Source organism: Phycodurus eques, chromosome 5 (assembly GCF_024500275.1).
Source record: "Phycodurus eques isolate BA_2022a chromosome 5, UOR_Pequ_1.1, whole genome shotgun sequence".
Classification (NCBI taxonomy): domain Eukaryota; kingdom Metazoa; phylum Chordata; class Actinopteri; order Syngnathiformes; family Syngnathidae; genus Phycodurus; species Phycodurus eques.
In genome coordinates, this window is record NC_084529.1 from 3,092,537 (window position 1) to 3,109,222 (window position 16,686).

General features: G+C 40.1%; 1 protein-coding gene across 2 annotated transcripts; it reads right to left on the bottom strand.

Annotated features, from left to right (window-relative positions):
• Nucleotides 1–4,308: 4,308 nt before the first annotated feature.
• Nucleotides 4,309–15,399, bottom strand: slc23a4 (solute carrier family 23 member 4). Of its 2 annotated transcripts, none has more exons than XM_061676559.1 (12): nt 15,236–15,399; nt 14,687–14,830; nt 13,665–13,822; nt 11,687–11,846; nt 11,057–11,238; nt 9,052–9,172; nt 7,117–7,273; nt 6,785–7,038; nt 6,530–6,694; nt 6,195–6,303; nt 5,984–6,079; nt 4,309–4,905 (listed from the first exon to the last, which is right to left on the bottom strand). In XM_061676559.1, exons 1-12 carry the CDS (start codon nt 15,281–15,283, stop codon nt 4,637–4,639), a joined length of 1,863 nt encoding a protein of 620 aa, XP_061532543.1. In that variant the 5' UTR covers nt 15,284–15,399; the 3' UTR covers nt 4,309–4,636. The 2 variants fall into 2 exon arrangements, with proteins under 2 accessions (XP_061532543.1, XP_061532544.1); XM_061676560.1 differs by lacking the exon at nt 4,309–4,905 and adding an exon at nt 5,114–5,195.
• Nucleotides 15,400–16,686: the final 1,287 nt, after the last annotated feature.

The following is a 16,686-nucleotide window of genomic DNA, read 5'->3' on the forward strand; positions in this document are numbered from 1 at the left end:
AACCAACGAATCGATTTGTAAAGTTGATTTGAAGTTGGTATTTCATGATCAGTACAGTACCAAAGTATACAATCAAATTTGCACTTAAGGCTAATAAAACCAGGACTACAGGTTTTCTCATGTATAGTTTACGTCTAAGAACCTTTATAACCTGAAGAAGTGTAGTCTCAGTACTGTGTTTAGCTCTAAAACCAGACTGGAATTTCTCATGGAAATGTGGGGAAATGATGAAATCATGAAGCCGATTAAAAACAAGCTTCCCAAAACTTTTACTGAAAAATAGCAGATTGGATACTGGTCTGTAATTATAGAGTTAGATAATATCCAAAAGATTCCTCTTCAGAGGGGGCTTAGCCAGTGCGGTTTTAAGAGCAGTTGGAAAACACTCCTCCGAAAGCAATAATTTACATTGGGCAATCATTTGTCATCTTCCCTCCCTGATGGACATTTAGACCTCACACTGCTTCAGCAGAGCAAACAACATAATCAAGGTTTGGTCTCCCTTTCTATGAGCTGTTTGACCTGTTGCCCTCAGGGAGGTGCGACAGGTGTATCAGAGCAAGGACAAACAGACTCAAGAACAGCTTTTCCTCAAAAGTCATTACCACCCTTTACTCACAATAACCCCATGACCCCCATGCTTCCTTCATCCACCTACTGTGCAATATTCATTGCGTCTGTAAAATAATCATACACTGTGCAATACTACTACTTAAGACTACAATTGTATTATTTATCTTACTGGATTACTTTTTCTCTTCTTTTGTAAATATTGTATTTTTTTTTAATTTTTATTTTTTACTTCTTATTTTATTTTTTGTATTTGAATTACATTCCACTGGAGAAGGAGCTGCTTTCAGTCTCATTGTACCTGTATATAGAAACAATAAAAGCTCTTCTATTCTATTCTATTAGCTCAATATAAACCTGAAAAGCCACCCAGGCGGTCAGACTGTCATTAAACATGATTCAATAAAGAGGCCAGGAAATAATGGGTATCATATCGCTGGGGTCATTTAGTGTAATGAGAGACACACTTCAGTAAAATTAAGACAAATGTTGTACTAATGTTATGAGGAAAAGAAGGTAGTGTTCCCTTAACCGTGCCCAGTTAACATAATGGCCTTCAATGTCAGTTTCAGTATAAATGACAATTGCAATAACTCTGGACTTCAACTTCTTCTGGCTTCTGGTTCTAAATTACTACAGACTGTCTCATTTTCTATAATAAAGTGTTGCGATCTCTTAAAATAGATGCGCCCTTTGTAATTGCATTCATGTGCTCAACTTGCAATCTTTTTTGAAAGTACAGTATTCTTGCACATCTGGTCTGAGTGAGAAGGAGGAACATGATGCAGGCTAAATGAAGGCAATGATTTGCTTGCTGAGGCAACGAATCTCGTCGTGGGCCACTTACGAAAGTCATTCTCAGTATGAGCTAAATACTGACACTGGTTTTAGTGCAGACCTAGTTTGAGGTCAGCCCACAGAATGGGTGAGCCATCCAGTCAGCCGTTGGAAGCCTTTTTGTAAACTACATTGCGTGTGAGCGAGGAATGATCCCTGTGACTACAAATCCTTCACACATGATTCCCTTTAGTCAGTAAGTGCAGCATTTTTTTCATTTTACCTTGAAATCGTCTACTGATTGCCTGTTTAACCTTTTCTGATGTTTTTCCATTTAATTTTTATCTCCACAGTAAGAATCCATGTGCTGTCAATACAATAGCACTTGCAGAAGGAAAAACATATTTTACTGTTAACAGTTTGGCCCTGGTGGAGGTCTTCATTCTATTGCGTGCCATGATAGTTGTTTATTTTTTAATTAAACAAATAGTTTTATACAATGCAATCAATCTACAAGAGTTAATCAATGTTCTTTATCATAATTTCTCTTTGTGTTTTTTATTGTGTACCTTATTGTCCTCCATCTTTCTGTTTCACTGTCTCTTTTTCTCTCTCTTTCTCAGTTCAAATGGTGGAGACAAATGGTCGCCTCACCAAATCTTAGATCTGTTTGAGGTTTTGTCCTTGGTTAGTATTTCTTTTTTTTTTTTTTTTCAAAAACCGCTATGACTAAAGAGCTGCTTCCTCTGGGGAACAGTCAGATCTCTTTAATGTATTTGGCGTGTGGTCCGGAGGCAGCACGGTAGATTAGCGGTTAGTTCTGAGGTTTGGGGTTCGAATCCCAGCTCTGGTCTTCCTGTGTAGAGTTTGCATGTTCTACCCGTGCTTGCGTGGGTTTTTTTTTTTTTTTTTTGGTAGGTGCTAACTTGGCTTCATCCTTCCATTAACTAGCATGTTAGGTTCTCCATATACAGTATGTGAATGTGAGGGTGAAATAAATATTTTTGGGTGCCTGGCAATTCACCTGCAGCCAGTGCACACAGTGTACCCAGCCTCTCGCCCAAATTCACTTAGGATAGGCCCCAGCTTTCCCACAACACTAATGAAGATAAGCCTTATAGAAAATGGATGGATGGAGGATGGATGGATGGATGGATGGATGGATGAGGGAGTGAGGTCCCAATCAAGTAGCTTTGGAATTGATTGGCAACACCACAAGTTTAGTTGGAACGGTTTACATTGGTGTCAAAACACGGAGACTTGAAATCGAACCTCATTCGTCTTCCTGCTTTCCGTGTTTGTTTTCATTGCAGATCATTAAGTCCCACAGCTTCAAAAAAATAAATAAAAAATTAATGACGAGCCAACACTGTCATCATTTTATCAGCACTGAACATTCTCATCATCACTTTGCATGTAACACAGCTCAGTCAGTGCGCTCCAGTGGAATATCTCTGGTCCTTTTTTCCTACTCTGTAGCTCACGTTGCATGACACATTCAGTACCTCTCCATCTAGCCTTCAGCTTCAGTGCCAGTTTCACATCTGTGAAACTTATCGTTACATTTTTATTTCCCAATAGATTTGAAGGGATATTGGACCCAAGATGTCAGAGGAGCTGAGGTCAGAGGCCAAATCAGTACATGTTCCTGCTCAGCACATTACTCTTTAAAGCACCCTCTTTTTCGCCATATCAGAGCAAGAACTGAGGTTAAAGCATGCAGTATATCGTTGCTGGTTTGGCCTGGTGGCCTTACATAGGTCATGCACTGTTAAGTTGTTTGCAATATTGCAATCTGTATTGAAACATAAGTGTATAATGAATGTGCAATAAACATGCAATTTATCTTTCTTTTTGTACAGTTGTGAGCCCATTCGGTTCCGACTGTATTATTTTTACTCACAAATTGGATGTAGTCTCCTCGACACAGTCACGTCTTAAACTGCAGACATTTTATTTTGTAACCCCGTCTTTGTGCCGTTAATTACAGTGCCGCATGCATATAACAAGCAGATGACATCGACAGTCACGGACCAATTTTAACTATGCATTATTTGCACCAGTAATATATTTTTAAGACAGCACTTCCTTTGATGCTGAAACTGACTTTTGAAGGGGTTTTTCAATTTTGTTTTTTAAAAGCGCATGACTGAAAATAGGTTTTGAGTCATTGTGTATCAGACTATGATATGGTAATTGCACGAAGGCCTTATGTTCCTTGAACGCATGCTACATTAGCTCTAGCTTCGTACGAGCATTCGTACGGTCCCAAAACATGCATTATTAAATGGCGGGAATTCACACTAATTTCTCAAGCAAAACACAATTAAGATGAAGTCAAGTGATAACGTTCCCACATATTAGTCATGTAATTAATTAATCAGTGGTGCCGTGGAGCACTTATTTTTCCTTTTCTGCTTAAATATTTTGCCATGACCCAACAGAAAAAGCAAGGTCCATTAAGGCATGGTTGGATGGGTTTGGTGTGTGAGAACCTCAGAGCCCTGACCTCAACCCCATCAAAGACTTTTGGGATGAACTAAAAAAGACACGCTGTGCCAGGCCCTCTCTCCGGTGCAACATCCAACCTGAATGGACAAAACTTCCAGGTGTCCCAACACTTTTGTCAACATACAGTAGTTTGCAATGCAGCTAAACGATACTCTCTGGTGGTCTACTACGAAATGACAACTGCAGCGCAATGAGTCGAATGCAATACACACAAAATTATCAAGCAACGATTACTGATACTAAATTGGTGAATTCATCAAACTGGATTTTTTTTTTTGTTATCTTGTACATAATAATAACGTCAAAATCCAGTGGTTTTCTACTGTGCATTGTGATTACGTGCACAGCTATACACTTTCACCTTCCTGTAAAGACTTGAAAATCATAGTGTGTGTTAAATAAAACATTATATACACGTTTTATTCATATTTACATCACTTTGGTGTAGTACATGATTCTCTATTCTTATCTTTGAACAAATAAATCATAAAATATATGAAACATTTTTGCTCAAGTAGTCTAATAATGTAATCTGATCATTGTTTTGGTGACATTAAATATATATTTATATAAATGACTTAATAATATTTGAAGAACTCATTAAAGGTCACGGCAATCTAAGAAGACAGTAAATCAAAAAAGTGTCTTTCACAGTGAACTCATAGTTCAAATTCAGGCGTCTCTCATAGCATTGCATCTATCTATATATATATATATATATATATATATACTTTTTTTTTTTTTTCCAAAAAACAGGATGCTGATGTGAGTTAACAATTTAAAGAGCGATTCCAATACTAATTTGTGATGGCTCTGAATGCCCAAGTGCCTTCTTTGGTTCCCGAGTGGTATTGTCATCTCCACATCCATCAAGGACTTTGGGCACAAAAGGTGGGCAGAAGGGCAGGTAACGGCTCCACGGAAAAGAAGACAAGTAAGCGCTCAGGCCAAACGGAAGATCGTAGACTTCTCCACTATCCATTGTGTTGATGGAACTGTCCTCGTGAGCTTTGTTCCAAGCCAGAATGCCTCTTTCCTGCTTTGTGCCTGTTAGACATGCATGAGCCAAATGATGAGTTGAATGAAATGTGTGAAACCAAATACATTGTTCCCTGCAGATTCGCAGCTTCTGGATTCACCTGTGCCTACCCTTGTTTTGGGAGCCTGTCCTCTTGCGGCAAGGCTTTCAACAAGGTTTAGGAGTGTGTTGATGGGAATCTTTGCCCATTCTTCCTGCAGCATATTTGTGAGGTCACACTGATGTTCGATGAGAAGGCCTGGCTCACTGTCCACTCAAAATCAACCCAAAGGTGTTCTATCGGGTTGAGGGCAGGACTCTGTGCAAGTCCAGTCAAATTCATCCATACCAAATTCTCTCATCCATGTCTTTATGGACCTTGCTTTGTGCACTGGTGCACAGACATGTTGGAAAAAGAAGGGGTAATCCCCAAATGGTTTGACTGTCCAAAATCTTTGTGTATACTGAAGCATTCAGAGTTCCTTTCCACTGGAGCTCAGTGGAAATATTTTGGACATTTCCAATTTTGCGGAAACAGTTTGGAGATGGCCCCTTCCTGTTCCAACATGACAGAGCATCAGTGCTCAAATCAAGGTTCATAACGAGAGAGTTTGAGGTGTATATAAAAAAAAATATCATTCATTCATTCATTTTCTGTATCGCTTATCCTCACTAGGGTCACGGGTGTGCTGGAGCCTATCCCAGCTATCTTCGGGCGAGAGGCTGGGTACACCCTGAACTGGTCGCCAGCCAATCGCAGGGCACATAGAAACAAACAATCATTCACACTCACATTCACACCTACGGGCAATTTAGAGTCTTCAGTTAACCTACCACGCATGTTGTTGGGATGTGGGAGGAAACCGGAGTACCCGGAGAAAACTCACGCAGGCACGCCGAGAACATGCAAACTCCACACAGGCAGAACTGTGAGGCAGATGTTCAAGCGGCCATTACTGTCACTTGATTTTAAAATGAATTCAGAAAAATCTTGATGTCAAGTTCTCCATATGTGAAATAAAAACTAAAATATTCTCACTCAAATTTGGAAATTATAGATAATTTAAGGTCAAACCTATACCCAAAGCCCAAATTAGTCAGTATTACCTGGAATTGTGTTGTCTAGTAAGAATCCAAAGAAGCCTCCAACAAACATGCTGGTTGTAAGAAGAACTTGCAGCACCTGGTCTGCCTCAGGCACACCTGGATAACATAGCGACACCATAACACAACAAATGTATTGTGTGCATGTGTTTGCGTGCGTACGTGTGCGTGTTTTCATTTTTTTTTTTAAGTAAAAGTGACATGAGTCTTCTACCTGTAGAAATAGCTGTGGGGTTCTTGATTACCCAGTTAGGTATGGCCAGACCCGAGAACATGGAGAAGCCAAAAACGAAGATGTTGCGAGAGGAGTTCAAATCTGAATACTAAAAAAAAAAAAAAAAAAATGTAAAAACACAGTCATCAAGGAGCTTATGATACAACAAATTTGTAACATTTTGCCAAAGTGGCCGTCCATATAATTATCTCGTACATCTGTGTAAAGCTTCTTAGGGTCTCGAGTGAGCTGGAGGTACTGCTGATATATGAGTGCAAAAGAAAGAAAAAAAAACAGTCGTATAAAAGTAAACTGCACTGATGTGCAGTGCTCACCTGGAGATTAGAAATTCCTGCAGCAGAAATGACTCCGAACATAACCATGAACATCCCTCCTATGACAGGCGACGGGATGGTGGCAAATATGGCTCCCACTTTGCCAAACACACCCATAACTATCATAAAAATACTCCCAGCGATAATCACCGTACGACTGCCAACCTGTCGAGGAAATCATAGCTTATGTAATAGCTTTTCTTGAGACAAAGTACACATTTTCAAAGAAAATTCAGCCTGGCAGAGTGGTCTCACCTTTGTGATACCAAGTGCTCCCACATTCTCGCTGTATGAGGTGGTACCATTTCCTGTGCCCCAGGCTCCAGCCAGCAGACATCCCAGTCCCTCAATGCCAATCCCCCTGTTGATGGCATGCTTCGGTGGAGGCGGAGCCCCCGATAGCCTGGCACACGCATGGTAATCCCCAACAGACTCTATCATTGATGAAATCACACCAGCAAAAATGCCAAGTACACCTGCCACGCTCACAGTGGGCAACCCCCATTGACCTAAGGGAACAGAGGGGGTCACGGGGTTTGTGGAATTTTCATCCTGTTTTCATTACGCAAAACCTCACAGCTTCTTACCTGGATAGGGGAACGTGACCCAAGAAGCTTTACCCACTATATCTCCTTTCAGATCAGTACGAGCTAGGTAGCCATAGTGGCCTGGATCAGAGGGAAGTACACTGACGACTGTTAAAATATAGCACAGGAGCCAGGACAAGGAGATTCCGAGCAGAACCTGAAGGCACAAACAAAATAACAGTTACTTATAAGAGCTCCAAGGTAGGGATGGGCATTTATGTTCCATGATGGGACTATGGGTCATATAATTGATTTAATTGTTACTTTTTTGACGGACACCAGAGTCACTCTAAATATTCTGAACTCCTGTTTCCATTTGTTGTTTCGCGTTGTGCCAGAGCAGATGGCTGTATGCCAGTGTCTCTTCCCACTTTCCATGGTTGATGACATGATTGTCTTCTTTAGATTGCAAACTAGCTGACTCTGAATTAACAGCGCCTCTGCTGTTTGCAGACAAATGGTCAGAGGCGTGTATCAATGCGTTACATTTACTCAAGTAAGATTTTGGATAAATTGTACTTGTCAGAGGAGTTTGAATGCATCATACTTTCTACTTTTGCTTGAGTATTTACAAACCCAATTCCAATTAAGTTGGGATGTTGTGTTAAACAAATAAAAACAGAATACAATGATTTGCAAATCACGTTCAACCTATATTTAATAGAATACACTACAAAGACAAGATATTTAATGTTCAAACTGATAAACTTTCTTCATTCATTCATGTTCCGTTACGCTAATCCTCACTAGGGTCGCAGGTGTGCTGGAGCCTATTCCAGCTATCTTCGAGCGAGAGGTGGGGTACACCCTGAACAGGTCGCCAGCCAATCGCAGGATAAACTTTATTGTTTTTAGTAAATAATCATTAACTTTGAATTTTATGGCTGTCCAACTAGTCCACATTTGAAATTGTTTTTGGAAATTGTGGACGTCGTGTCCTCCGGGCCAAGAGGATAAGAACAATCCGGACTGTTATGGACGCAAAGTTCAAAAGCCAGCCTATGTGATGGTATAGGGCTGTGTTAGTGCCAATGGCATGGGTAACTTCCACATCTGTGAAGGCACCATTAATGCTGAAAGGTGCATACAGGTTTTGGAGGAACATATGCTGCCATCCAAGCAACGTCTTTTTCATGGAGGCCCCTGCTTATTTCAGCAAGACAATGCCAAACCACATTCTGCACGTGTTACAACAGCGTGGCTTCCGAGTAAAACAGTGCGGGTACTAGACTGGCCTGCCTGCAGTCCAGACCTGTCTCCCATTGAAAATGTGTGGCGCATTATGAAGCGTAAAATACGACAACGGAGACCCCGGACTGTTGAACAGCTGAAGCTGTACATCGAGCAAGAATGGGAAAGAATTTCACCTACAAAGCTTCAACAATTAGTGTCCACATATCCCAAACGTTTATTGAATGTTGTTCAAAGAAAATTTGATGTAACACAGTGGTAAACATGACCCTGTCCCAGCTGTTTTGGAACGTGTTGCAGCCATAAAATTCTAAGTTAATGATTATTTGCTAAAAACAACAAAGTTTATCAGTTTGAACATTAAATATCTTGTCTTTGTAGTATATTCAATCAAATATAGGTTGAACATGATTTGCAAATCATTGTATTCTGTTTTTATTTATGTTTAACACAACATCCCAACTTCATTGGAATTGGGTTTGTAATTATTTGAAGGGCCACTTTTTACTTTTACTTGAGTCATATTATTCTAAAGTTACAGTACTCTTACTTGAGTACAATATTTGGCTAATCTACCCACCTCTGCAAATGGTGCACTCCATTTTGTCTTAAATAAAAATAACAACTGACTGTACCAGTTGTTATGCCTGTCCCTAGTCCAAAGAAAAAAAATAGTGCTTTCATACATCTAGTTGAACAAAAATATCAGTAAATAAGAAAGAAAACACAAAATGGGTTACATACAGGGAGAATCTGGAAGATGTACACACGTCTGGAGTGTAGTTTTTTATCCTTGCTGTATGTTGGGAAAGACACAGGAATGTGACGAAGGTACTGTGAGAAAACGATGATCAGAGCAGTGGTTCTGTATGAGAAACAGAAAAAAAATCGCATTAATGTACATTGCTGATTCAAAAGCATTTGGCAAAATACAACATCAATTCCAATGAAGTTGGCAGGTTGTGTTAAACATAAATATAAACAGAATACAATGATTTGCAAATCATGTTCTACCTATATTTCATTGAATACCCTACAAAGACAATATATATAATGTTCAAACTGATAAATCTTATTGTTTTTAGCAAATAATCATTAACTTGGAATTTTATGTCTGCAGCACATTCCAAAAAAGCTGGGACAGGGTCATGTTTACCACTGTGTTACATCACATTTTCTTTTAACAACATTCAATAAAGGTTTGGGAACTGAGGACACTAATTGTTGAAGCTTTGTAGGTGGAATTCTTTCCCATTCTTGCTTGATGTACAGCTTCAGCTGTTCAACAGTCCGGGGTCTCCGTCGTCGTATTTTACACTTCATAATGCGCCACCCATTTACAATGGGAGACAGGTCTGGACTGCAGGCAGGCCAGTCTAGTACCCGCACCGCACACTTTTACTACGAAGCCAGGGTGTTGTAACTGAAGAATGTGGTTTGGCAATGTCTTGCTGAAATAAGCAGGGGCGTCCATGAAAAAGACGTTACTTGGATGGCAGCATATGTTTCTCCAAAACCTGTATGTACCTTTCAGCATTAATGGTGCCTTCACAGAGAGACAGATGTGTAAGTTACCCATGCCATTGGCACTAACACAGCCCCATACCATCACAGATGCGGCTTTTGAACTTTGCGTCCATAACAGTCCGGATGGTTCTTTTCCTCTTTGGCCCGGAGGACACGGGTCCACAATTTCCAAAAACAATTTGAAATGTGGACTCGTCGGACCACAGAACACTTTTCCACTTTGCATCAGTCCGTCTTAGATGAGCTCGGGCCCAGAGAAGCCGGCAACGTTTCTGGGTGTTGTTGATAAATGGCTTTTGCTTTGCATACTAGAGTTTCAAGTTGCACTTACGGATGTAGCCCATGTGGTGATATCCTTTACACATTGATGTCGGTTTTTGATGCAGCGCCGCCTGAGGGATCGAAGGTCGCGGGCATTCAATGTTGGTTTAAGGCCTTGCCGCTTACATGCAGTGATTTCTCCAGATTCTCTGAACCTTTTGATGATATTATGGACCGTAGATGATGAAATGCCTAAATTCCTTGCAATTGTACGTTGAGGAACATTGTCCTGAAACTGTTTGACTATTTTCTTACGCACTTGTTCACAAAGAGGTGAAGGGAAGCTCCTTTTATACCCAATCATGGCACCCACCTGTTCCCAATTAGCCTGTTCACCTGTGGGATGTTCCAAACAGGTGTTTGATGAGCATTCCTCAACTTTCTCAGTCATTTTTGCCACCTGTCCCAGCTTTTGTGGAACGTATTGCAGCCATAGAATTCTAAATGAATGATTCTTTGCGGAAAAAAAATTAAGTTAACAGTTTGAACATTAAATATCTTGTCTTTGTAGTGTATTCAATTGAATATAGGTTGAACATGATTTGCAAATCATTGTATTATGTATTTATTTATGTTTAACACAACATCCCAACTTCATTGGAATTGGGGTTGTACAAAGTACTGCTACTAAAGTAGGTTCTTGGATCCTTGGACTTTTAATAGGATTTCCTGCCATGCTACTGGGGGAGATTAAGGGTTTACCACACACTTCAATGGTAAACTGAAACATGTAGCTATGTGTTTTGACCAAATAAAATGCATTTAAGTGGAAACACATTTCAATAAGCATCCCAATGGTAGTATTGCAATAAAAATGAGTCAAGTTAAATGAAATAGAAATACAAATCCCAGACCATATGAAGTCCAGAACTGACTCGCTGTCTTTTGTAATATCTCTTACAAGGTTGAAATTCCCCAGTGGTTCCCCGCACTGGCGCCAGCGGAGTCAAAAAGAGACAGTCCAATGAGAGAGATGGTGGGGGCGATGGTGAGAGGTCCAATGAAACGCATGAAGATGCCAATGAGGCCAGAGAAACCAATAAACACCTGTAAGAGTGAGCCCACCATAATGGACCCCTGGAGCTGGAGACAAACATGGTACGTGATCATCAAGTCAGGAATCACACAGATATTTGTACTGTTGGTAATTTAAAAAATTATTTTAAAAAAACAATGATAATAATTTTTAATTACACGTTCATGCCAATTGAACATTTCTGGACAGCTTGTTCTCATGAGAATTTGAGAATTCTAGTTTCCAATGAACCAATAACTTTAATAGAGTCATACATTTTGAAAGATTTTCTCCTGTGCTACAAAGAGAGTTGTTTGGTCAACAAAATTTGTGGTAAACCACCAACAATTCTCTCGTCTTATTAGCTATCGGTTTTATATACAGACACTGTTGTTGTTTTTTTATTGCTCTTTTTAAACCATCAATAAATATTTTCTGTCCTCATTGAACTGTATTCAAAGAAACACCAGCAAATTTCTGTTGATTTAAAACTGTCGTGTCCCCGAATTTACTTACTGCTCTCATTCTAGTCTGCCACACTTCTATGAATTCACTAGAAGACGTATTGACGAGGCTTGCGTTCTGTGTCCAAGCAGGACAAGTCCACTCTGGCATGGACAGCATTGCCATGGACGGTGCAAGCAATGTGAATGTCCCACCTTGGAGAATGGGAAGTCTGCAAACCATTTGAGAAAATACGTTACGATAGATCAATTGAGTCCTGTCAATTGGGATGTAGCATGAATATCAACATAATCTGCCAGGTTATTTTTCATATATCAAAGTGGGAAAGAGCTGATGGCACATCCTCAATATTGGGAAGGTGATGAGATAAACATTTTGCCCATCACATGGATTACATGATGCATTCATCAGACTAGGACTGCACAAGTATTATTTCACAATTAAAAAACCTTCTTTGACTTCATGGGGCTCCAGAAATACACATCCGTGACAACAACACTCACTACTGAACATAAACTAAAAACTGAGCTTATGAACAGGCGGAACATTCATACAGCTTTGTTTGTAATAGAATTCAAGGAGTTTGAGGGTTTCAATTGAGGAATTATATTATATTTTCATAAAATCTTGTGAAAATATGTTATGAATCTTATGATTCATGGGAAATCCCACTAAACACTTAAAAGACTCAAACACAAGGACCACCATTCCCTAATACTGCTTAATCCATTTTGCTTTACTGCTGTTTTCTGTGGGCCAAACAAAACAGATCTGCAGTAACAAGATGAATCAGGTGCCCTGGAATAATCAGATGCATGTGCCTTATAGTGTGTTCACACTGCAATTATAGGGACACAGTTTCTTAAATATTAGGGACACATCCCTGTATAAACCAGGGCACTTCAGCTTTACCAACGTTCCTCAAAGCCCATACATACCAAATAACAAGCCAGACCTTGTAAGATATACTGGAAGTGGATGACTCAATAATGGGGACCAGTGGTGATTCACTGTCACATGTGCCAAACGTGATGGCTTTTTTCCTTCCTAATATAAATTTCATATTTAATAAAGAGCAGTACTTTTAACACAAAATGTTTATAAAAAGCTTATAGAGCTGATTTTTGCCCAATGTCCTTGGTGTGTATACCTTTTCCTGCTGTTTATCCATCCAGGGAAGCCAATCTATGCTTAATTAAGTGATGTGTGTTATTAGGGACAACAATTAGTGCTTGTCTTGTGTTTGGTTGAATTGATTTGTTGGCTCTCCAGTCACTGACAGCATTGAAGCTATCAAGGAGTGTAGGCAGCTAGTGGACTAAAGGAGTACCATGGCTGCAAGTCATCAGCAGTTACTGTAAATAATAAGGTAAATTCAAGCCAACGATGATATGACCCAATGGCAGAAGATAAAGGGAGCAAAGTAGGGGACCTAGTACCGAACCCTGTGGGACACGCACAGAACAGGGAAGAGGTACTGGAGGCTGTTTCACCAACTAAGACGTTCTGAAAGTTCTGTCAATGATATAAGTGAGCCCACAAATTGCCCACACAGTCATTCGACTATCACTATCGATAGTGGTGTTAAAAAAATTGTTTTTTTAAAAAGCAATCGACATGCCATTCTAGCGATTATAATCACTTCTCTGTCCTCTGAGCAGGGTAGTGATTATAATCGTTAGAATGGCAGTCGAGGTACTTCAGAGTACTTTATTTACTGGAATTATTACTCAAAGGCCAAGTTTAATCATCCTGATAAAGTCCAACAGTTGTTGCAGGGAGTTTATCTAGCTAGTTCTTGTTGGGTTTTTTTTATTTTTTCTCCACGTGTTCTAGGTGTATTTTTGTAGCCTTTATGTCTCTTCAAGCACCTTGTTAGAGCATTTTGTACGATACAAATAACAATAAGGGCATTCTGAGTCTGATTCTGAGTCTTGTGGTGCAGTGGCTGTATTGTTTGCGATAGGCAATTATTTGCACCGGAAAAGTGACATCGACAAAACAGAATGTATTCTTTAGTCTCACTTACCGGATGCCAAATGTGACTTGCAGAAGAGTGCAGATTCCAGACACGAAGAAGATGGTGCTAATGAGGTGACTCTGTGTGAGGCCGTCGTGTTGAAGACACAAGCCTTGCGAGAGGATCAATGGGATGGCAATAATACCTCCAAATGCCGTCAAGCAGTGCTGAGCAAACAAGATGCATACTTATTTTGAGACCTCGGTGATGATATCATCTAAAAGCACATGATTGATATTTTGGCAGTGATAGCTGCATGCATGAACAGGCTGGGAAAAAACAACCAAAACAGCAATCTAGGGTGGTGGAGCAGCACAGAGTCCGATTGGTTAGCACGTCTGCTTGACAGTTCTGAGGTTTGGGGTTCAAATCTCATCTCGGCCTTCCTGTGTTGAGTTTGCATGTTCTACCCGTCAGAGCCAGCTCAACCTATTAAAAAAGGTGGTAAATGGAATGCACGACAAAGTGCCCAAGCACACTTTGATAGCGGACAGTCAGAGCGGGATTCAAATCACCGACTCTTAGGTCACCGGCTGACCTGCTCTGTCAACTGAGGCACAGCCGCCCCATCAGGTAATATTGGTAAATGCTAAGGGCCTCCAGGGGGTGCCCAAAAAAGAGATCACCTTCACTATAATTACAGTATATTAAAAAAATAGTTACTGTTAACTCCTAAAATGAAAAAGCTCAAATTATGTATATATTATGTATCATAGCGCAATCTTGGTCCCTGTATTGAGGAGAAGCGCTATAGAAAATGGATGGAATCGGTGGTGGTATAGAAGCTAATATAGTTGCCCGTATTTCTTGAGAAAGTTTGCTTTACCAGTAACACAAGCACTTCTTGACGGTTACATTACAACTGTGACTGAAGCGAATTCCACCATAAGGTCCACATATATAAAACCAAGCAATCTAACAAACCACGAAGAAGACATCAAGTAACGTGAGCCCTCATGTGACCAAACATTTTCATTGTCTTGCCTTACAGTGATTTTGCCTGGGTACATGCTTGTGTTTTCTTGACCTACTTGAATACCAAGAAGGATACACAAGTACCAAGGTGGTACGTCTGTTACGCAGTAAGCCCACTTGCTGCCCTCTTCGTCCATGGAAGTGTCACTGTCTTCTTCTCCGTGTTTTGTTTCAGGTAGGTCAGAGAAGCGCCCTTCAAGCTTAAATGCGGGAAAAATGATAAAATAAACATCTCAGAAATATTGTATACTGTGTATAACTAATACACGATCAAACTGCTAATAAGCAGTTTGTGACACTCAACAATCACAAAATTCCGAAGAATATTTTTTTTCTTGTCCTCTGTATACAGACAAATGTAAGAATATGTCTGTACATCTCACACTATATGCAGGTCTCGTCAGCATAATTTAGATATACAGTATACATGTGCATCCTTCCTTCCATCCATCCATCCATCCATCCATTCTCAATGCCAGTTATCCTGTTCAAGGTCACGGGGCGCTGACTTTGGGCAAAAAGCATACTACAGCCTGAACTGAATTATGATTTGAATTAGTAATTTAATTGCTTAAGAAATCCTGTGGAAGAGGAAACGTACTCACTGCAAACGTGTAGTTGTCAAGCCCATTACTTTCCTTCTCTGGAGCCATCTTTACTTCAGGTGGCTGTCACAAAACAAAATGGAAACAAAATAATGGCGAAATCATCTGCTGGAAGGGAATGGAGCGCAGCCGGGGAGAAGCGGAAAACTGTCAGGACTCGGAGGAGGAGGAGAGGTGGGCAGTGTAAGAAGGAGGTGTCAAAGTTCAAACATGGGACTCTGCGCTAGTCAGTTGAAATGAGTCGCACCCAGAGCTCATGTGAAGCTTATTAGAACAGTAACAGCAGCTGACCCGCTTGCCAGTGGCCAGTGGCACCAGGGCACACTCACTCAAACAGGATTCGTTTGTTTCCTGTATTTAATTAGATGGCAGGAATCTGGAACAAGCCGTAAGCCTTTTAGAAAGAGGGAAAAGAGTGGCCACCCCTTACAAATCATGGTTTCTTTGAATGGACTTATTTTAACCTCAAGTCTTCATTTAACAACGCAAATGGGAAATACAATGAATTACAGTTGTGAAACAGATGGAGTTAGGGAGAAACCCTCTGTAGTTTAGGTAGATAAAGGTCTCAGTTACATTTTATTAAAATGATCATATTTCTACAAATGTCATAGGATATTTTATTTTCATGGACCCCTTGCAATTACACCACGGACCACTAGGGTCCCACAGACCCCTAGTTGAGAAAAACTGCACAACGGTATATGATAACAATATAAGGTGTAATACCATCAGGAACGATGCGGACATGCGATAACTCAAGCAAGTTGGCATTTTTTGTTTTTTGTTTTATTCCCTGAAAAGTAGTGATTTTGGAGATGCGAGAATTCCGCCTGACAGCGACGATATGTAGCTTGATATGATATGATATGGTATATATGGTACATTGATATGCTGAACATTTCCAAACTGTACGGTTTTCTTAGTACAACCCCAATTCCAATGAAGTTGGGACGTTGTGTTAAATATAAATAAAAACAGAATACAATGATTTGCAAATCATGTTCAACCTATATTTCATTGAATACACTACAAAGACAAGATATTTAATGTTCAAACTGATCAACTTTATTGTTTTAAGCAAATAATCATTACATATTTGCTGTTTCTTGGGGGGGAAGTATGTCTTTTATTGACAGTGCAAATGAACAGTTACAGGAAATAGGGAATCAGAAAGAAGGGGAATGACGTGTATGAAAATGCAACAACAACAGTCTTTGTATTTGGGTGACCTACACTACCCACCGAGCTAACCAACAACCCAACCCTTGAGTTTTTCTGGAATGCAGTCCTATGGGGGCACAAGCCAGTGCAAACTTTAGGCCGGTCCCAAGCCCGGATAAATGCAGAGGGTTGCGTTAGGAAGGGCATCTGGCTTAAAACTTTGACAAACAAATATGAGCGTTCAAATATGGCCCAGGTTAACAACGTCCGCCAACCTGCAGGGCAAT